The 23,134-nt window shown below is 29.9% G+C and overlaps 2 protein-coding genes across 7 annotated transcripts; both read right to left on the minus strand.

Moving 5' to 3' along the window:
* Positions 1-2,131: 2,131 nt before the first annotated feature.
* LOC127066955 (putative phosphatidate phosphatase) lies at positions 2,132-11,413 on the minus strand. Of its 3 annotated transcripts, none has more exons than XM_051001296.1 (8): positions 10,934-11,413; positions 6,759-6,910; positions 5,698-5,802; positions 5,050-5,252; positions 4,714-4,771; positions 4,475-4,651; positions 4,267-4,365; positions 2,132-3,428 (listed from the first exon to the last, which is right to left on the minus strand). In XM_051001296.1, the coding sequence occupies exons 1-8, from the start codon at positions 10,995-10,997 to the stop codon at positions 3,354-3,356; spliced, it is 933 nt and encodes a 310-aa protein (XP_050857253.1). In that variant the 5' UTR covers positions 10,998-11,413; the 3' UTR covers positions 2,132-3,353. The 3 variants fall into 3 exon arrangements, with proteins under 3 accessions (XP_050857253.1, XP_050857254.1, XP_050857255.1); XM_051001297.1 differs by having other exon boundaries at positions 2,132-4,181; positions 10,934-11,411; XM_051001298.1 differs by having other exon boundaries at positions 2,132-4,199; positions 10,934-11,411.
* Positions 11,414-13,478: 2,065 nt separating this feature from the next.
* LOC127066943 (regulatory-associated protein of mTOR) lies at positions 13,479-22,841 on the minus strand. 4 transcript variants are annotated; one of them, XM_051001259.1, is made up of 24 exons: positions 22,748-22,841; positions 22,417-22,668; positions 22,203-22,305; positions 21,736-21,977; positions 21,521-21,667; positions 21,267-21,451; positions 21,127-21,186; positions 20,803-20,903; positions 20,597-20,730; positions 20,100-20,483; positions 19,939-20,013; positions 19,576-19,833; positions 19,364-19,507; positions 19,035-19,290; positions 18,908-18,949; positions 17,939-18,084; positions 17,743-17,840; positions 17,575-17,683; positions 17,247-17,410; positions 16,914-17,084; positions 16,452-16,693; positions 16,212-16,376; positions 15,627-15,909; positions 13,479-15,550 (listed from the first exon to the last, which is right to left on the minus strand). In XM_051001259.1, the coding sequence occupies exons 2-24, from the start codon at positions 22,573-22,575 to the stop codon at positions 15,355-15,357; spliced, it is 3,864 nt and encodes a 1,287-aa protein (XP_050857216.1). In that variant the 5' UTR covers positions 22,576-22,668; positions 22,748-22,841; the 3' UTR covers positions 13,479-15,354. The 4 variants fall into 4 exon arrangements, with proteins under 4 accessions (XP_050857216.1, XP_050857217.1, XP_050857215.1 ...); XM_051001260.1 differs by having other exon boundaries at positions 22,735-22,753; XM_051001258.1 differs by having other exon boundaries at positions 22,417-22,792.
* Positions 22,842-23,134: the final 293 nt, after the last annotated feature.

Below are 23,134 nucleotides of genomic sequence, written 5' to 3' on the forward strand. Positions count from 1 at the left end.
TGTTGTTCTTTTGCGCATTTCATTTCAATAGCGCCTGGTAATCGATTCAGATATGGTTTTTTAATATATATATGTATGTATTTTAATTACAAATATTATGCTTCCATTAGATTGAATAATTCAAGCGGCCAATATCTTTCGTCGGTCACTCATATATAATAATATGATATATGTATATACGTTATGTGTGATGCATATATCAAATAATACATACACATATATTTATGTGCTTATTCGTGGCTTTTCGTTAAGATTCTAAAAGAATATGACATAGGTGCTTTGTAAACATATACTAACAAAGAAAGATTATGATATATTATCTTGGAATTTTTTAATTAGATTGACATGATGGAGAATGGTGAATTAGAAAAAATCTTAAATTGTTTCTCTCACTACTATTATTTTAAAAGATCCATTTTTATTTAAAACTGTCAACGTTGTTGAATCAAACTGTTTTGTTTGTATATTATATTATTGACATTTTTGGAAGAAAGAAAAAGATGCTTTACAATATCATCGAGAAATTAAAGTTTTGCTTCAAAAAATTGTTTTATGTTGCATATTATGTAAGAAAGTAAACAAAAAATTGAACCTTTATTTCAACAGCAACGATGACATATCAACAAGCGATTACGCTTTACAACACAAAGACTCGAGATCGATCCCAATTGCAAAGGTTGTTTATGTTTTCTTTTTTGCAAGTTTTTACTCATTTTATTTTTTTTATATACAGAATATTTTTCTTACGTGTTTAAGTATATTTTTAATTATATATCTTATTTTTAATTATATCTTTATATTTCATAAGAGATCCATTGACACTTTTTTCTACAGATAAGATTTCGTTTCCTTTATTTATTTTAATTCTAAGCAATAAATTCTCTAAATCATAAAATGACCACTTTCCAAATATAAAGTGAGAATGCATATTTATTGTAATTCTTGAATGCTTTCTTGTTCATTTTTCTTTTAGTTTTCAGATAACAATCTTCAGTAATATATAAAGGAAAACGAATATTTGCATTATGAATAGAAAATTGATATAGAAGATGCTTGTTTACTTTTATTTTAATGTCAACAAGAAAACAAAAATATATTTTTTTTTTACATTCAGAAATATCCCTGTCTTCTGTGATCAATTCTGATGGATTTTGCAATCTGAAAAGAAAATCTTTTACTTGCCGAAAAAAGTATGTATCAGATAATTGACAATGGTATACATTTCAGAAGAATTATTTTTAACGTGCATCTTGATGAATTGTTCTTTGTATTAACAAAGTATTATATCGTATAAACTTGTATTTATTTGGCCGTTTCACGAATCTAAAATTACCATAAATTTATTTGGTAATAATACAGATTCCATTTTTTGTTACTTTTTCGTATAATGTGCAACATAAAACAATCTTTTCTAAGTATATCTATTGATTTTTCACTAAGAACTTCTTTCATTGATTACATTTTAAAATAAAGATAGATTTTTTGAGAAAACTGCTCATCATCGGAAAACTATTTTAAGGCATCCCTTAAGTCACCTTAAATCTACTCCCCATATAATCTCAATCTAATTTCAAAATCAGAGGATAATATGTCGTGGCCTCTCTCTATAAAAAAAAATCAAAGGAGAGATGAGCTATCCTCAACAGGCGCTGTTAATGTCACGATCTGTACGGAAGATATACGCATACATTCAAACAGAAACAGAAATAGTATTCATGTAGGAACTTCTGCGCAAACTCTTTAAACAGAAAAAGATGCGGTATTATGCATCAAGCAGTTGTCATTGATATGTACATGCTCTCTTTAGATTAATGAAGAAATAACTTTTTTAGGAGGACTATTTATCTGCATCGATGATCTTTTTTCTGACTTCATTTATTATGTTCTCCGTTTGTTTAAAAATAGAATAGTACTGTTGATGCAGTGACGTTACCGATGAAAAAGCAACTCATTTAGATATGAACATTGTAAGGACAGTAATAGAAATCTGATGAAAATAGGAACAGAGAGAATAGAAATAAGAAGAATTTTCGAATAATTTAAATTTTGTTAGATGCTTATGAAATCTATTATGGATATCAAGGCAGCATATCGTGAAATTAAAGATTGTTATTATGTAAAGAAAACTTCGTTTATATTCACCATTTTTTTATTTTCTACATCATTCAATGGTGTAGATAATTTACTCTCTTTACGAATCTGTTGTAAACTCTTGCGAAAAAGTTACGTTATTTTTGTCGCGTTATAGTAAGTTAAGAATAAATATTATTGAAATATATTACATTGGTCTTGTGTGCACGGTTACTTTCGCCTTAATTCAGTGCTATTCAATATATCTGATCACGAATAGGCAACCTTTATAATCATATCGATTTGAATACACTGTATAGCGTATAGCATTGTAATATAACATCCAGAAATAATACATAGATTCTTGTAACGAAATTGGATTTTTTTTCTTTCCTTTTTTTATTTATTACCTATCGATACTTTTTTATTTTATTTTCTAATTTTAAACTGTTAATTGTAAATGTTTTATAGAAAATTCACATATAATGTTATAAAATATAAGTAACGTATTATTTAAGCATGGAAATAACAGTATAGAGTTTACAATTTGACTAATATAAATTAACATAAATTAACAAATTAGGACCTAATATTACGGATGTTATATAACTGTCATCCGAAATAACAGTATCTTCTACGTAGAAGAAATATAGAGCCCTTTTATAATCTATAAACTTAATAATTTATAATATATCAAATGCATATGTAAATCCAAACTCTATTCTACATTAAGGTATTTATAGAATAAATAAAAATCTTTGAATGTATGTAAATATAGAGGATTCTCTTACATATACATAAGATACATCTAATTACGAAATACTTTCAGATACAAGAATACAGCATAGCTGTATATGTAACAAATCTAAAGCACCATTGTAATATGTATGTATCGTCGATACTACAGAATATTTTTCATATTTAAGTAGTATGGATCGTGCATGTATGATCATCATACACATCTATGCACTGCAAGACGTACATCACAAGTTCTATGAACGTACTAATCATGCTAAGAATTTAACATTATTGAAAAAAAAATATTTATCTACAGACTAACTTTTCTTAATTGACGCCATTGAAAATTTGCTCTAAGGTCATAATATTGTCCTTTTTCTGAGAAAATATTTACACAGATAGGAAATACACGGTGTTTTCCAAGTTATAAAGTCATAGTTATTCATCATAAAACTTTGCTCTTTTAAATAAATAAGAATTAACAAGAAGTAAATATATATATGCATATTGACCGAAAAAATTAATTCGGTTCTGTCAACTTCTTATTAATAGGTACGCGTGTAGTTACAATGTCTGCCCAGTAGTATGTCATCAGCCTCTTCTCCTAAGTCGATAACAACCTTTTGATCATAGAATAAAGATATTTTATCTTTATCTGTTATCAATTTAAATATGTTTTGGCGAAGAAGCTAGATACATTTAACATAAATAAAAAAACGGTATGTTCTTGCCTCGCATTATGTATGAAGTTTTGTACTTCATAACTAAATATGTGCGAATATTTTTAAATAAAAGTTCGAGAATTAGCGTACATTCTATTAAATAGAGATATTTCTACATTCCATCGATATACACATACATATATATACTAATTTATATACTATGTAAAGGAACAAATAGGTATATCTATTCGGATGATCGTAACGACCGCTAATTCACGAGCATTGTAACAAAAACAAAACTGATATTGCACAAATTCGAAATCGTTCAAAAGAACTTCCATGACCGAAGCGCAAGCAAGAGGATTTAAAAGTTTAAATAAAACAAATATTTAAAAGTTCTCCTCCCGTATGGTTGGTAGCATTGCGTGGAGAAAAATGAGAATGGATGGATGATAGATGGATCACAAAAGACCTTTAGCAGCTTTTTATCTTGTCCGATTGGCAGCATATGTTGTATGGAGCGAGAAAGAAACAGAGAGATAGAAACAGAGAGAAGGCCTTCCAGATGAGAGAAGAACTGCATATGAGCAGTCCCGGTTGTAAGGCAGCTGAACTAAAAGGTCCCGAAGGATGATGGGTGCATCCTCAAGGCCGACACTAGCAAATTCGACGTTTCGTTTTCCCGAGAGCACACTAGCTTCCCGGAGATAACTAGAAGACAGTCACGGCCTTGTTGCGATCAGCGACAAGCGATCTCGTTAGGTCAACGATTGTGATTAGCATTGCCATTATTCACCTGCGTACCAGCTTCCGTTGCTTCGTAGTCCCCCGTTCGTTGCTTTTCCACCCGACAGCTCCTTCGTCTTTCCTCGAAGAGATCAGCTATGCAGAATATCTAAACGAATCCAACGTTATCAATATTAATAAAGAGTAACTTTAACTTAGATGACAATATTCGATTTTTTATTTAGAATGAAGGACATATATGAAATATCAATACCTACCACAATAAGAGCAACAATGGTACCGATAGTCGATCCGGCAAGAACGTCGCTCCAATGATGTTTATAATCGGAAATTCTTGACATTGCCGTAAACCACGCCATAAAGATGCATACAAGTTGAAACATATGCTTCAATAATTTGCTACCTCTCCATGTAATTCTTAGCTGCAAGTAAATCTGAAAAAAACGATCGTGTTATATTTTACAAAGTATGTGTAAGCATATTTCAAATAACTTACGGCAAGGTAGATCATCGTGTAGGCTGAAAACGAGGAGTGCCCCGAAGGAAAAGATAATCTGAAACGATCCATCGTACTGTGTAAAATATCGAAAATATTTTTTTTGCGGGACACTATAAGATTATAATATAAAGTATGATAGCAAAATTGCGATTAATTTTAGATTAATATCAAAGAAAAAATAAAATAGACGTAACAAAACCGAAAATCTCATAAAATCTATTTTTTCAAATTTTAGTTGAGGTTTTACTCGTGGTAAAATTTTCCTTTTTTTACCTTTTTTTTATTTAAACAATTTCAACCTTTTTAAGGAGATTATTTTACACCTTCTTTTACCTCATTTCCTTAAGTAATTTCGGCGAAATGCCTGGTGCGGTACAAGAGAAATTCTGGATATATCTGAACTGATTTTCAGGCAAACTGCAATTAATGTCTGGTACGCAGAGTGTCATAAAATGTGGTCTCAATCGACCGATCGTGTATTTGGCAACGTCCGTCACCAAAACTGTTGTTGCTGCTCCAAATCCGAAAACTCCAACCTGGAAAATATTATAGAATATAATATATATCTTTCATTATTATATCGTATGCATCATACTAGATAGCATGTTTGTAAAAGCAAGGAAACGTGAATCTGTCATTCTTATTGTTAGCGGTTAAGTAGCATACACAATTTACAGTTTAATAATTCTTCCTGCTATTCGATATATATACTATGAAATATAAGCTATATGTATATATATATATATATATATATATATATATATATATATATAACATGGGACGATAACAAGTAATAAAGATAAATCTATTCTTATCAAAGTGGCAATTTTGTTTTACATTAAATTTTCTCAAGTGTTCTACTCTTTTTATAAAATACAAAATGTATGTGATCAAAAATGTAAAAAATATTTTCTATAAAAATGATGAAAAAGAGAAGAAGGGAAATTGAAAAAAATAGTTGATAAAACGTAATTTCCTTACCTTAATGTAAGCCATCCAAAGCCAAGGTGGAATCGTGTATCCAAAGAGTATTTTCGACGATTCGGTAGAATATTGTCTTCCATATAAATACTCACCTGCGATCATCTATAGTAAATAAAAAGATTACATTTCAACTGAGAGATCAATATAAGAGTTCAGAATAACTACATCATATTTAAATGGTTAAAGATAAAATGTTCGGAACGTCATCGTAAAGGGGAAATGAAAAATAGGGTAAGTAGGGACGCGTTTGTCTTTCTCTTTCTCTTTTTCTCTCTCTCTCTCTCTCTCTCTCTCTCTCTCTCTCTCTCTCTCTCTCTCTCTCTTTCTCTTTCTCTATCCTTTGTGGAATCTTCTCCAATGTAAAAGCTACATCCGTATACCTAAAGTGGGTTAACCGGTCAAACTCGAAGTAAATGCTACGCCAGGTGATACGGCGATCGAGACAAGAATTGTGTGAATGAAATATAACTGCAACTCTAAGGAGTTTTACCTGCCTCGAGGACCTCTTTCATCTTTTCCGAGAGAGTAGAATAACTTGTCCTCTCTCTTTTTACACATTAAAGGGATTAAAGCTTTCCTATGAAGCCTGTAAACTTCAGGTCGGCAACAGAAATAAACCTTTTTCGAATTCTTACAAATCTAGACATAGCATCTTATATATTCAAATACTTATTCTAAGAAATAAAAAAAAAGATCTTATTCTATAAAAGAAAAAAGATTTAATAGAAATAATAATACAACCTAAGATAAAATTTATATACTTTATTCCTATATGTTGTTAATCCTTTTCCATGCAACTGATTCTATTTTTTCTTTCTTATCTTTTTGTTTATTGTATCAACGCAAAATCAAATAGATTTAAAATTATCGACAATAATTTAAATTGTATGAAGATAACAAAGAAGTGAAAGAGACAGAGAATACCGAAAACATGCGCGCAAATATCATAAACTATCTTTTTTCGTTAATCGAAAAAATGGATGATGATGATAACGATAATGATAACCACTGATTTCATCTACCATCTTAAGAAATAATGATTACTACAGGTGACTCACCGTACATATAGGAAGGAAGAGGCCAGTGACGTAGAGCATCGCACTAGTAACCGTGGACGAATGGTATGGATGCATCAATGATTCATCATTGCAGAAAAACCCACGCTTGTATGGCTTACCAAAGAGGAAGAACATCAAAACCGCTAGACTAACTATAACAAATTCATAAAAATAATACGTTAGAAGAATGTAGGAAAAAAGAGATCTTATATTTGACAATGCTGTATTATTTGTTTCTTGCTGTTTTTCTAAACGATAACGAGTTTCACCTGATCTTTCCAGATAAAGGACTCTCATTACTTTAATCATTGTGTCAGTTCATAACGATTTACATACATCAACATCGTCGGTTATTACGCGCATGGTAATTATGGTGAAAAAAAAAAGATGAAAATAATGACTAACGTTGGAAAATTATGGTGTCCGATGATATAGTTTGCGTGAGACACGCATATACCGCTTACATTTATGAGTAGGTAACGTCGTCAAGGATTGACTGCATAATTTTATTTCTTCACGATTAATGCAAAAAATAAGGAAAATGAAAAAAGAAGAAAAATAAAGGAATCAGTAATTAAATCATGTTATATTTATATTATCATAAAAACGTCGTAAACAAAGTCGTTAAATATACAAATTCTTTGAAGTACATAATAACTGAATTACGTTTCACTAAGGTAAAGTAAGAAAATAATTAATCATTTGCGATCTTACGACATTGCAATCATATTTTAGCAGATTTCTTCGTTATTGAAATTTCTTTGTTAGCTATTAAAATTTACATCTTTCCTTTTACTCGACATCAATGACATATGTAATTTACCAGATATAAATCTACGAGGAACATTTTTTAATAATTCATAGAAGATATTTGTCTTTTATAAAAGTATAACATTTTTTTAAATATGATATATATCTATCTGTCTTCTTATAATAGGAACACGCCGGTCTGTAGTGTAATGCTATCGATAACGCGATAGAAATAACACTATACGTCATCTTTCATTGCCTATTTCTTCTTATATCTTTATCATGTAGCAGTCTAACAGAAGAAACAAGCATAATAAATAATCATAGAGAGAAACTAATGCAACGCAATGCGGTAGTCAAAAAATGCAAGCTAGATTGCTCAAACTACCAACATAGTCATAGTAAAATTGCCAATGAAACGTTGAACGTTTCAAGGAAACTATGTATCTCGGATTTCAATGAATTGCTCTCTTTCTTTCTCTTTTTTCTTCTCTTTTTTTTCTAAAGGGTCGAGCAGGTTTTCGTCATCCATCCTAACGACGTCTCAAAGGGAGCGGTCATTGTGTATGTTCACGAAAGAAATAAGCGTTAAGGCATATACACCATTGATGAATAGTGTGAACTCGGTACGATCGTCATTGTGTATGGTGGACTGCTTTAATTTAACACTTATAGTAAAACTCGAACGTTATTTTTTTTAACCTCACGAGATCTTTGTACGGACGATCTGTGAGTCCCATTAATCGCTTTTTGAATGTCTATTTGAATTTTGCAAAATGACATAAGAAAACCGTGAGATCTGATGTTAATACTATAAATCATATACGAAAAACTTTTCTTTTTAATACTTTAGAATTTGCTTTTCTGAAATTATATGAAACCATGGAGTAAATAAATCTGGAAAATCATTAATTGAAAAATAAGCAGAAATTGTATTAACGTTAACTACATTAATCAAAAAAATATTCGAACCCTTTAGAAAAAGCTCTTTATTTATGTACCCTAAATCTATTCATAGAAATTGGCATGGAAGTGAATTAGAAAATAATCTTTAAAAATAAATAATGAGCTGACAAAGAAATCGTATACTTCGAAGCGTCTTACGAGCAATCTTCCGGAGATATGTTGTTGAAAGAATTGTATGTAAGTACTTCAGCTTACGGGTTACGTTGTATCAAGTCTACAAAATTCTACGAAACTCTACGAATAGTTGAAATGCTTAAAATAAATCGTTCATAAATAGTTATATCACATGATCTGTGCAATTATCAGAATAGAACGATAAACACTTATTTAATGAATATTAAATACAATTAGAAACGTTGCTGGCAAATTGATTTTTAATGACATAATCTAACAACTTTTCATTACGTTCTCTCTCTTTTTTTTATGTATGTGTGTGTGTAAATATACGAATGATGAATCTTTACGAAGAATCGTCATAAGAAAAAATATATATAAGGTACTAGTTTAGAAGTATAATAATATAGAAGTTTAGTAGTATAGTGATGTAGAAACTTAGTAATATAGTAATATAGAGTAAGAGAACAATAATAGTATAGTAATACAGATACATAATATATAATATTCACATATGTACGATATCCGGCAATTTCACCGGTGGTAGATTTACCTTGTATCTGTATTTTTGCGTGTTTCTATTCGTATAAAAAAAAAATACAATTATGTTCTGTAAATACTTATATATATCCAATATGTGACATAATGAATTATTTCAGCTATCTGAAATAAACCTGATTCGTCATCGTAGTAAGGATTACGCACAATAAAAATAGTAATATTTACACGAATTATGAATCATTCGTAATTCGTTATTTGTTATCAGTTTCGAAATTTTATCGTCGATAACGTAGGAGAAGGGGGTACTTATTTTATATTTTAACAAATATTATCTTTCCGATCGATTTTCGTTACATTTACAAATAACCATATTTTTTTCTTACGCTGTTGTTAACTATCGATGTATAATACATTATTATACACCGATATCTTCTACTATCAATCTAATTAGTTTCTCTAATATAAAAAGATAATTGTGACAAAGAATTTATCTAATCGTTTCATACATCAGATTACTTTTTTATGTGTATTTAATGGCGTACAACTATATGTCTTTATACTTTTTAATACGATCATCTTTAATAGACATTTAGCAATAAATATTTATTTTTTTAGAAGCAATAAGACAGGGAGGTTGTAAGCGTGTCGGTTTGTTCACTATGAAACTATGTCATCTTGCCTCGGATCAGATCGATGAAACTAGAATCATATTTACGTAAGACAGTTTTCAAAGTATACCGAAACGTAAAAAACTCAAGAACAAACTTTGTATAAAATCGATCTCTTTTCCTTCGATGTTTTTTACTTCTAATCATACACTTGCTATTCGATGTATTTCAGTCGAGAATTTAACTGCGGAAAAACTAACCTGCAAATTTGCATTTTTTCATGTATGCAAAAATAAATGTACTATTATATACTGCTGAGTTTGCTTACGGTCATAAATAACTAATGATAAAGAAAATAGCCTCGTATTTTTTCCGAGACGATTGTTGCGATAGTGGCTATAAGAACGAATGAACCTCAAGGAACATCAAAAACGAGGTAAAAGTATATAAAATTTGTCGCTTAAGAAAAATAATAACATAGATAACTTAAGAAGTACATAAAAATAAGATAAAATAGTACGTGAAATTGTTCAGTATAATATTCAGAACATCAAGGCTTTCTACTTTTTCAATTAATGATTAATATATCGTAAAGAAATCGCTAGAAGGTTGACAACGCAGTCGAGAAGGTGAGTTATTACTTATATAGTAAATCGACGATCCTTACTTTCAATGACCTCGACGATTGCGTAAATTGTTATGAACTAAGAGTGGGGGCTTTGTTACGCGAAATACTAAGCAACAAGGATGCTTCCAGGAACCACGGATGAATTAATCACGACCGAATTCATCGCTTTCTTGGGCGTGGAAATGAGCAAACAGTTTCTATATGATATATGTAGAAACGTGCAAAAGATAATGTTTTTTTTTTCTGTAAAGAAAGAAAAGATGGAGAACTCGCGGATAAGCGAGCATATTTGTGTTCTTGGACAAGTGCACAGCAACGCGTGTTCAATGTGCTTTCACCGAGATATAAAATAAAAAAATTTGAGCATATTCGAATATATTCGATTCAAAGGTTAAGCCCTTGGAGATCGCAATCGAACGTATCGCTTTACGATGCCTTCGTCTGTCACGATCTGTCAGCTCGTTTGACGTAACGCAATCATCGTTCATTGTACCCTCGATTGAGTAAGACGACTCACAAAAGCTTTAATGCCGCTTTCCCTTTTTCTAACGACAATGTACTTTTCTTAGGATTTACAATATCGTTTACGATAGCGATAAATTACTTACCAATAAGTAAGCACACAAAGTCGATGATGATTTTCCGTAAAAGTAACTTTGACGTTCGATCCATCTTCTTTCCGACGTTTCTCTTGTAGTACTAGATACAGTCCACAGCTCGATTTTTGCTTCGTGCGGCTCTATGTGTTGGATATGCGTGTGTGTATATGCGGTGTGTATACGAGCGCGCGCGTGCGCACGTGTGTGTATTTTATTGAGAATAAGAAGAGTTCGCGCGAACGCGATGCGAAAAATCATGCGTACGATATATCGGAGTCTCTATAAAATTTCTGTTTCGTTGTGTGTCAAACGTTAAAGAGAGAAAAGTTTGCTGGAGAGAGCATGAGAAAAAATGGAAATAAGGAGATAGAGAGATAGAAAGAAAAAGAGAAAGTGTGAGCGATAGAGAGAGAGAGAAATTTCACGACAAAAACAACCAACTCCTTCGAGATCCGAACGAAAACTGTGCGACGACGGCGGTTCGCGGCGGTCGAAGAATGCGTCTGCGCTCGTTGCCGCTTCGCTAATGCGGGGCGCACGTGCGCTTTTTGATTGGACGGCAAGTGCCTAGACGCCCTTCGAATCTGTCGCTTTATAAATAAAAAGCTGCAACGGACGTGATTTCTCGCGAAATTCTGAAAGAGATCGTTGATCCGTTGAATATCGTACGAACATCCTAATCGATAAAAAAACCTTAAAAGATATATGGAATCGTAAGTCGTTTCTCCTTTTTTCTTGAAGACATACAACTAAACGATCCGCAATAACATAAGAACGCTATTCGAATTGTCAACAAGCTCTTTTTAATTACTTCTTTTTTTATATAATTACTTTTGTATTATAAATAGATCAAGTTACTATTATCATGTTTTAGTTACGATTGTTTTCACTTATAAATTGTACATATTTACATATCAAACGTATTATCGAAAAAAATTACGTTGGAAAGCATAAATGATAACAATTTAATATATTATGATCAACGATCGCCTTAATTTGGTAAATAATCCTAATGTTCCATATATATTGCCATTGATTTTATTTAAGGAGACTCTTTGTTTGGTCACTCGATCGAGTTTGTACAATATAATGTGGCTCTTATAATCTTTTTTTTGCATAACCTCTCTCATGTGTTTTGTCGAATCTATCGTTCTTTAAGATCTTCGTGAAAGTACAAATGAAAGTTAACTTTCGAAAGAAAATAGATATATAAAATATTAAATAAACTAAAAATGCTAAAAATAATTTTTTGCATATTACTTGAAACTTGATTAATATTTCTGTGATATTTCGTGCGTACGCTCGCATATTAATTCCCAAAAAAATGCACGATTATAATAATCACTTTTTTTCGATTGCATGTACAAAAGTTAAAAATTAAAAAATGTAGAAGCTTTTTGTGTGTACGAATAAAATTATATGAAAAAATAATACATTTTTTACATAACATTTATGAGCGGTAATATCAAATAGTAGAAAAAAAATTTATCAGGAATGTATAACAACATATGTATATACGTATGTACATACGTATTATATAACTTACTAGGCATTATAGATATTATAGCAATATATATATATATATATATATATATATATATATATATATATATTTCTGGTGATAAATCAAGTGATAATAATATCCACCTTAACGAAGTAATACACGAAAATAATGTTATCGTAGTTATTTTTTACCATTATCTCACTTATTAAACTATCTAATCTTCCAAATCATTTGATTTTGTATCGATATTTATACGCCGCATTCATGGAAATGAATTCGCGTAAATTTAAATAATACAAAAGTAATGACTCATAAAGTAAAAATAATAATTTATTAATATTATTAATAATGTTTTTTTTGTTTTTTTCGAAATACAATTTAAATAACATCTGATTGAAGCGTCTTGATATTCGTATGATATAACTGAATGTGCTTGCTCAAGAGATTTATTATGATATAGCGCTATTACCTGTCCATAATAATCTCAAACTCTGCAATATAATCGTAGTAATATGTTTTAATAAAAAATCTCTAAGGGTTACAAATAAAGATAAGGTCATTAGCCTACATTATATTTATCTGAAAAAATCGGATCCTGTAATGCATAGGGCAGGTTTTAGGGATCATTTCAGAAGCAAAAGACGATAAGATTAAAGAAAAACGTAAGTTAAATATGTTCCGGCAAACATGCTTTGATTTATCATCAGAGCTTCCTTCATACTACAAGCATGCCGACTCTATAAAGTCAAATTACGAGATAAGACTGATACTTGAGTTTCATTGTTCATTGTAAAAAGAAACAAGGTACTACCCATGATTTCTTACACATCTCTATTATTATTTTATTAATATTAATAATAATATTATCATTATCATCATCATCATTATCATATTTATTATCGTTGATATTATTATTATTTCTAACGTACATTATATCCGATGTAGCAAAAGCGCATACTTTGATTGAATGTTCTTCGAAAAATTAATGATTGTATATTTATCCAATGGACGTTTAATTGGAAAATAAATTAAAAAAGAATATATCTCATATCATATTTCGACTTAACATGATTGTGTATTTATTATAGGGCAATTATATACAAAAGATAATACAGAACGAAGCAAGTACATGGAATTTACCTCCTTTCTTCGTCTGTAACAATTACCATGTACATGATATACCTGACAATTATTGCTAATAATAGAAGCGACCGTCGACTGTATATAATACAGACAAAAATTTGTCTAGGCTTGTCTGTAGTTTAGCTTTGCCTATGTGTCTTATTTATTGTATATGTGGTCGAAGCAATCGATCATCAATCGTCACGCTTAAGTACATTCAACAGTCAGCATTACTTAATTTTACAGTTACAGTCATTTTTCGAAGACTGCATAAAATGAACATTATCCGCGTATATAAGATCAAATCGCTGATTCATTTAATTGAATCGTTTATATCGAGTATCGTTATAGGAATTACATTTAAAATAATGTAATCATTCGAATACATTCCTGATGGTTCTACTTACGAAGGACATGTAGTACTTTGTCAATTAAAACATGTTAACTTAAAAATAATGACTCATATTAATTGTTTCATTTATATCGTTCATTTCATGCTTTCCGCATGCATTAGTCTAAGCACTTATCGTCCATTCGTAGGTGTCAATATTAATAGTAGACTATCGATCGAATTATCTGTCGGTATAATTTATTTTTCGTTATTTACTATACTTGCGCGCATGTATGCTTATGAAAACTATGCAGTGACGAAGAAGAACAATGTCAATCTTTTCTTTTATTCTTCCTATAACATTTTTACCTACTCGTTACCTACTCGTTCGTTTTTTAATGTATGTTACGTTGAGATTAATACAGTTTAATTAACAAATATGATACACAAGCATTTTATCTTATATGAATATCAATAATTTACGTTACATCGCACTGACGATAGTAGATAATAATAATAACGCAACAATATTCTTATATCGTAGAATATTTCATATGTATTGTAGTCGTGCAGTATAACTGTAATTATAGTAAGAAAATGCTTACTCTTTTCAACATAAAAATCTGCATTGTGATGTATATTTAAACGTATAAATAAATTTTGAATAATTCTTACACAGGAAAATAATTGTGCATCTTAGCTTCAAATGCAATATTTTCGTGACTAGAAAAATTAGAGCCAAACTGTGTAAAAAATTTTTTGTATCCTCATAGTCACTTTGAATAAGTTCTTTTTTTAATTAGGAACATAATTACAAAAAGACGTAATATTTGCTGATCTTACACAACTCGTTAAAAATATAAAAATTAATTTAAATTATATCAAATTCATAATCTATACATCATAGCTTCCAAATCTTCTCGAAGTCATTTCCACATAGTACAATGATTAAAGTTAATTTACTTTGTACAAGTTGCAAACTTCTGTTAAATATTAATTTAAACATATGCAAACACTTATTCGCACAGCCTCTTTCATTAAGTTCTACGCACGCACACATATTTCAAATTCGTAGTTAACGGAGCACAAATTCAATTTCAAAAATGGTACTAATTGCATTTTTATACTGCTCTTTGGTTATTATAAGAGACTTTGGTTGTGCTAACCGCTACTTTTTTGACTACAAAAGACATATTGAAATATATTTTTTGTACATATTAGACCCAGAGAAATATACATAACCAAAATGATTTTATAATAAACAATGGGAAAAAAGATTGTATTTAACTTTTTACTATTACTTATTCCAAAACATATATAGAAAAAATATTCTATGCTTAAAATTTCTCTTCCTCTTTCTTTTTTTTTCTTCTTTTTCTTTTTGTACTTTTCATATCATAATAATTAGACAAATTCAAAATATAATTTCAAAAATTGTCAAAAGCAATATTACATAAATTCTCTTTCTAATAGTCATCTTCTTGACTCTGATGCATATGCAGTTATAGTACTATCGACACATCCCGCTGCTAAAATCACACGATAGGGATGAAAACTAAGACAACTTACAGGACTAATTCGTGTACCCATAAAACCTTCGTGAAACTTTATTGTATTGAGATGTTGTCCAAGCGTATTATAAACACTGATGCAGTGATTCGTTGAGCCGCTAAAATAGATTAATATAAGAGGATGTTTTGAAAGAAAGAAATACTTAAAGAAATTTTAATATACTTTTTACTTACCAAGCAAAAACATTAGCATTTTCATGAACGGTTAATGCTGTAATGCCTTGCGTTATCTGTACAGTACTTATAGAAGAATTTTTTCTTATGTCAAAAATTCTAATATCCCCGGAGGAAGATCCAGTAAATAATTGTGATATGAAACCATCGGACTTTCTCAAGTGTGTTCCCAACACCCATGCAGTATGTTCTCTCCACGTCATAACTCTTGCTTCCAATGGAGGCAATCTTCGATCGAAGAGTCGAACTGATCCGTCACCACAGCCTAATGCCATCAAAGACCCTAAAATTTAAAACATAAGATATGCGTGGCTACTTTATTATAATTTAAACTGAACGATAATATAAATTATAATACATATATTCAATTTATATTCTTATAAATTAATAATAAATATTGTATTCGAAAATTAATTGGAAAACTAATGGACTGACAAATAAATAATGGAATTTTTATGAAAGAATATTGAATCGTTTATTTTAATATAAAATACTGGAAATTATTGGCCAAATCTATACAAGTGAATATATATATATATATATAAATATTTTCATTTGTATTAGATCTTATAGAGGATTACAAACCTGTATTATCTACATCAACAGATGTAATACAACAGTCGGCACCTGTTGGTATATCTTGTTTTTTTAACTCTGTTTCTGCGTCCCACAATCTCACAATACGAACATCACCTGTCACAGCTAAAGTTAGAGACTTTTGCTCCCACTTAGTAACCAATCCTGCTGTTGCTAAATAAAAAATTCCTTAATATCGAAAAATATATTTCTAGAAATGTACAATTATAATTAATATTAATTATTTACCAGTGGAAGTTCTTGCTAATGGCTGTATATCGGACAATGCTTGCCACGCAGTGAGCAAGACAGGATCACGTCCTAAAGTGCTACTGTAATTCTTCCATACTCTAATCGAACCATCATCGGAACCAGCCATTAATAACGTTACATCATGAGCATTGATAAATTCCAGAGTTGTAATACGTGACATTCTATTACCACGACTAGCATAATATGTTAGTTTTGCACCATTTTGACAGTCCCATACTCTGTAGATATATATTAACCATACTGTATTACAGATATAATATAGTAATCAGATTTTAATTCATTTAGTCATGGTAAATAATAAATATTTTAATAACTTCATTGTTCATCAGATGGAATATCCTCTTTTTAAGAACGTTTATGTCTTTGATTTGGAAAGTTTTTACAATGATAGATATCCATACTTAATATCAGTGAACTGAACTAAACTGTTAATATTACCCAAAGTAATCCTTCAATGCTACCGCCAAATGTGATTCAAACGGATGGAAGGTAAGAACATCTGGAGATTGAGGACATCTAGTATGAAATACTTGAGATTCTATTCTATTTTGCATTGCTTTCAATTGTTCTTCTTTCGCATCGCGTTTCTGTCGTTTGTTTCGTAAATACCTATAGAAATAATTTGAAAAATTTATATAATTATGTAAATTTATATCATATTATTTATATTATTATATATAATTATATTATTTACGTAAAAAATAAATATGATAATAATACTATCTTAAATAGTAATGATACTATCTCTTTGTTTTCAATAATACAAATTACCTCCATTCGCGTTCATAATGTGCCCTGCTTTCCATGTCACTTATAGATTCAGTTTCATTTTTTAACGTAACAGGTTGTGCGAATTGTGCACAACTCCATTCAACAAATTGTGAAGTAGTTAAAGGAGTTTTAATATCAAATATTTCATCTGCTTCTTCTGATATCTTGTAATAAAGAAACAATAAATATATAATAAAGTATATACAGAAGGAACTTAAATATTTGTATAGTACAATATGCATTTTCATATTCCTATTGTACAAATACTTAAGTCCTTCACTGTATATACAATCTATATAAAAAAAACAAGATGATATTTTATATTTACTGTAATGGGAACCGGTTTCCTAGAACGATTACCATGTGAAGACATTCGTGCAGATCGTAATAGATCTGTTCCAGAATTAACTATAGGTGGTGATTCTCCCTTGCTGTTACTAAAGATAATACAAAAATCTTAAAACAATAACTTAAATCCGAAAATGTATCTACTAACCTTAGATAACTAGTTTGATTTGATGGAGAAGGTGGAAGAGACAATGATGAGGATATTTTTGTCTCTACTACTTCTTTAGGCACAGACGACTCTTTAACCTGAAATTTTGTTTAAAAATTTGCTTTAATTTTACTAATATACCAATAAGTAAACGATATACATAAAGATATTTCTTTTCAGTATAGTAGTATGTTACCTGTCTGCGAATATGATTTGTTACTTTCTGAGACATCACAGCAACTGCAGGATGAGGATCATTGTCAAGATTACCAAGTCCATGCCATAATTTCATGTATACACTACCATAAGACAAACTTGGTAAATTTCCTAAAGAACTATGACCTATGATAAAAATACACTAAATTAATAAAGAATAATATAAAATACGATTATTTTATAAGAACAATATATACAAAGTACCCCAATGAAAAGTGTCCACTAAGATTATTATTAAAAATCGAATGATTTTTTCGAAAAACGTTAAAAGACAAGTCAATTTTGTTTTCGAGAGAGACAGGTCCTTATTATAAATTCACCTCTTAAAAATCTTAAATGACAATAAAAGTCAACTGACATATCATTTTAAAGGTCTTTTAATTATCTTTATAATGGTGTTATTTTTTTCAATTTTGAGTCAATAGTTTTAGACGTTTCCACAATCTGAACATTTAACAAAATAAAAGTTGTTTTCAATCTGAAACTTTTTCTAAGAGACACATTTTAGAAACTACTAACTCAAAATTTAAAAAGCATCATTGTAAAGAAAATTAAAAGATCTTTCAAATGATATGTCAATTGACCTCTGTCACTATTTAAGATTTTTGAAAGGATTAGTTTAAAGTGAATGAGCTTATAATAAAAATCTGTTTCTTCTTGAAAACAAAATTGACTTTTTGAAGTTTTTCGAAAGTATCAGTAGATTTCATAATAATCCTGATGGGGCCTTTTCATTGAAACACTCTGTATATTATATTACATTATATTGTATTGTATTGTACTGTACTATATTATATTATATTATATTATATTGTATTGTATATATATCAAAGAAACATATGGTCATTGAATATTTAAAATTTAAGATATAAAAATATCTATTGAATACATGAATAGTAGGAAAGTTGTGTAACCAAGAACATGCAACTGAATTCCTAATTATTATTACCAAGTGACTCGCAAGGTTTCCTCACGAACTCCCAATTATTTCCTGGCATATGAATGAAACAATACAAGTAACTATTATCTTGAGATCAATTAATCATATAGAATGATATAACACGTAAAAATTTTACCTAAACTACTAATAGAGGATGAAGAAGAAACTCTTTTTATACGGTCTTGACCAAGCCCATCAGTTGTATCTACAGTATATGTATTATTAGGAGACAGCATCTTCAAACGATCTCGTGAACTAATACGTCTCATTCCACTGAATGGTGATAATGTTTCTACGATTAAATCTTTTCTGCTATTTTCTTCAGCTAAAGCTAAAGTCACAAATGAATTCTCAAAATGTAGAACCATCCATTGAAGTGCTACTACCAATTCCTACAATATTCATTCAATTTTGTGATAATTTTTTCTTTTCAATAATTTGTAATGAAAAATGAAGCATACGTACTTTTCTTACTAAGGGACACATATCATGAGAAACAGTATTAATAAGGGTCATAGCAATAATTTGATCGATATTGTTTGCATGTTCGCTTCGAGTTGTTACGCTGTTTATAAAAGTTCCCAGCGCGTAAACGCTAGCAGCTCGTACCTATATATAGTTTAATAATCATAGTTCACTGATTTTTATAACATATACCAAAATAATAGATTTTATACCTCAGGCACAGGATCATGTAGTAATATGAAAAGTTTTTCATGCGCAATGTCTCTTACTCCACACCATCTTGCTTTATCATAATTATGCCAAAGTCTTCCAAGGCATAAACAAAGCCATTGACGTAATAACGGATGAGAATCACCCAATTGTTCAAGACAAATTGATACAAGACTTCCATGATTTGCAGCAACTTGCCCAGGTCGATAATCATTTACAATACAAGCTAACACAAATGCTGCTAATGTTCTGTGTTCCCGCTGAAATATGATTAATTTAAAGATATCCATGACAATAAAATTGGTAATAAATTAATTAAAAATTATGGTTACAGATATTGCTGAAAATACTATTAAATTTTATACCAAAATCGAAGTATCTTGCAGAACAGACAGAAAGTATTTATGACCATCATCTCGTACTAGATCAGCCTGACAGGTCTACAATTTAAACAACAACTATGCATTAACATTAGTATTAAAACAAATAAAATAATAACTATAAAATATTTTAGAATATAACTTACATTGTCCACTGCAAGAATTTTTGCCCAGATAAACACAAGTAAAGGTCGGAGTTCTTTTGCATTGCTTTGAAGTAATTTTAAGACATATGGAAAAATTCCAACACTTAATGCTAAATTCACAGCCCAAGGGCCAAGATCAAGAAAACGTCCTAATAATTCTAATGCTCTAAGTCTATGTACTTGACTCAAAAGCACTTGTAACACAATTGGAAGTTGTTCTGGAGGATTACGATTTTTCGAACCTAATGTAAGCCACACTTGAAAAGCTGTTAGTTGTTCTTCAAAGAAAGGAGAATGTACAAATTGCTCTTCATTTTCAAGAATTTGTGGTAGTTGTGCTAAACATAAATCAAGTGCCAAATCCCAGGCTTGCCACATTGGATGCTAAGATTATAAAAAAAAAAAATTATATTGACATATTCCAAAATTTTATCAAAGTTTCTTAAAAAATTGAAATTTCTTATTCCTAAAATAAATGTTCCAATATTAATTTTTACCTGATATGTAGGTGGTAATTTTGGACAGGATACTGGAGTACAGTCATATGAACGAAGTATTCTTTCGGCAAGTAAAAAGTTTCTAAACAAACTAGCAACTAACAAATCTTGTCTAAACAATCTTTGGAATAAATCTGAAAAAGCAAAATATTTACTTAAAAATTAATTATTAGCAATTTTAAAATAATAAAAATTTATTAACATACCTCTAGGTAAAGTGTTCCATGCTATGGTATCTGTAATTGCAGTAAATATCCAATTTAATTCCCCTAACATAGTTCTTCTATCAGTCAGCTGACCTGGAATTCTGTAATGTATGCGATTACATACTATATTGGGTTGACCAATAATATCTGAATTTTTACTATTTTATATCTAAATAAACAATATTAGTATTGTATACTGAAAATTTTGACTTCATTTATTAGCTAATCTAATATATTAATAGATAATAATTATTTTTTCAGACTGTATATATATGATCTTTCTAATACCATTTAAAAATTAATTAAAATAAATGTTTATCTTACTTGTCAATCAAATCCAATGATATCTTTGGAATTAATTTGGTAGTATTTTGCATCACAAACCTACATAAAGATTATTTTAATGAATATTATAAATAAATATTAGATGCAATCAAAAAACATTTGCAAATTTGTTTTCTTACCAACGTAATGCAATTTTTATTGGTGTAGTAAGGCAAGATGTGAACACATCTGCTGGCAAATCTGGATTCATTGGTAAAATCTGATTAGCTGCACATGCTGCCAATTGAATACAGTTTTTATAAGATGGGATTGTAGAATTTGCAATTCCAGTCGCACAATTTTGTTGCACAGCCTGCTTTTCCATCTGTAAAACAGGAATTAATATCATATGTATTTTATAATCACAAATGTGAATTTAATAAAATATTTTTACTTCGTATTCTTTTTCATGCTGTTCAGCAAATTGTTGGAAGGACTCTACAATAATGCCGGCATTAGAGCAATCATATACATAGATACTAGGTGCCCCCATCCATGTTTGTAAATCATACACTGACAATGGAATGTATTGTGTATAAGTCTGTAAAAAAAATCTGTGTCTCAAAAAGATACGTAATTTAATAATTGAAAAACCATTTTTTCACCAACCCTATTAAATACCCATATTTCACCATTACTAGTAGGTTTAGGTACACCATGTCCATTGTAATGAAAAAGAACTCGTTCTTCTTTAGCGTTTCTCCGTAAAGAGGTACATAATTTTTTAACTTCTTCTACTGTAGGATCTAAGCTTTGTTTATAACGTGCTCTAGGTTGCCACCTTTCATACTGTTTTTGTAAGTTGGAGCCTATCATTTCAAGAGCTTTTTGTGGACTTACAGAAGATGGATCTGTAATAAATAAATTAGAAATTTAATTTTTTATTTACATATTTAAAATCTTATGTTATTACACATTTGTTTAGATAGAAAAAAGTAATTATTATAAACAAAACATTGAAAATCATTACGTCATATATATTGCTTATATATTAAATATAATTAAAACATTAATGTAACATTACATAGCAATAATGAAAGAGACAGATAGCAAATTAAGTAAATAAAATTAATTACCAATCCAACATTCCAAACGAGCACATGGTTGTGTTTTAACAATATCAGGTGGATCAACACCAACATTTAGACAAAGCACCAATGCCACGCTAACTGTTTTCATCTGAAAAATGAAAAAAAAAATTATAGAAAGCTTAACTTAACAAAAAATCTATAATACTAGAACACTAAGGCAATTCAAATAAAAAAAAAATAAATAAAAAAGAGAACCGACCCGTTCTTTCATGCGCCAAGTTTGCGTGACACAATTGATACCCTCGATTGTTGTTGTATGTCGAGGTTTTTGGAAAGCAACAGGCATTTTCCAATCGTCCTCGGTCAAATTCGAATTGTCTTCCTCGTGGCATGACTTTGCGTCGATAACTGACATCATCCACTTATATTTCACGGAAAGCCTCCGCCGGTTTCCACAAAAGACACGTTTCGATCACATCAAATTTCAATTCACTTTTACGCGGACTATAGTCTGTAAACTTAAAAATGAGAAATCACAAAGCACACGAATCGTAAATGTATTGAATTAGATACGGACTTGGTAAGTTTACCTGAACAGTCGCCATGATAAAATTCCATGCGACTCATACTATCAGGTTGGCCAATAATAATATAATCGATGAATTTCTCTACATGTTAGATTAGTTTCTTTGTTGCGTCTATTGGCAACAAAATTACAGGTTTATCAATTATGGAGATATCAATTATGTTTTTAAGAATGAATATTCCGAATGTTTATTTATCTATCTTTCACATATTACATAAAAATAAACACTAAAAAAATAACTACTTTTTAAAGTAATAACTGATTGAAGTCTGATGTATGACTTTTACAATTACAGACAACAGGATAGACAAAAATAAATAATGCATGTGTACCGTCTCTTCCAGAGAGTACAAAACCATGAAACGAATTAAGATTCATTTATATACAACTA

Source organism: Vespula vulgaris, chromosome 10 (genome assembly GCF_905475345.1).
Source record: "Vespula vulgaris chromosome 10, iyVesVulg1.1, whole genome shotgun sequence".
Taxonomy (NCBI): Eukaryota; Metazoa; Arthropoda; class Insecta; order Hymenoptera; family Vespidae; genus Vespula; species Vespula vulgaris.

What these genes read in the sequence shown, in the direction of transcription:
- LOC127066955 (XM_051001296.1), bottom strand. Translation starts at nt 10,997, where the DNA reads ATGGATCGAACGTCAAAGTTACTTTTACGGAAAATCATCATCGACTTT. An exon ending in TCTTCCTTCCTATATGTACG is followed by an intron (nt 5,803 to 6,758) that starts GTGAGTCACCTG and finishes TATTTACTATAG; the next exon opens with ATGATCGCAGGTGAGTATTT. An exon ending in AAATTACTTAAGGAAATGAG is followed by an intron (nt 4,772 to 5,049) that starts GTAAAAGAAGGT and finishes GGATCGTTTCAG; the next exon opens with ATTATCTTTTCCTTCGGGGC.
- LOC127066943 (XM_051001259.1), bottom strand. Translation starts at nt 22,575, where the DNA reads ATGATGTCAGTTATCGACGCAAAGTCATGCCACGAGGAAGACAATTCG. An exon ending in TACATGATCCTGTGCCTGAG is followed by an intron (nt 19,508 to 19,575) that starts GTATAAAATCTA and finishes AACTATATATAG; the next exon opens with GTACGAGCTGCTAGCGTTTA. An exon ending in GCATTGAAGGATTACTTTGG is followed by an intron (nt 16,694 to 16,913) that starts GTAATATTAACA and finishes ATATATCTACAG; the next exon opens with AGTATGGGACTGTCAAAATG.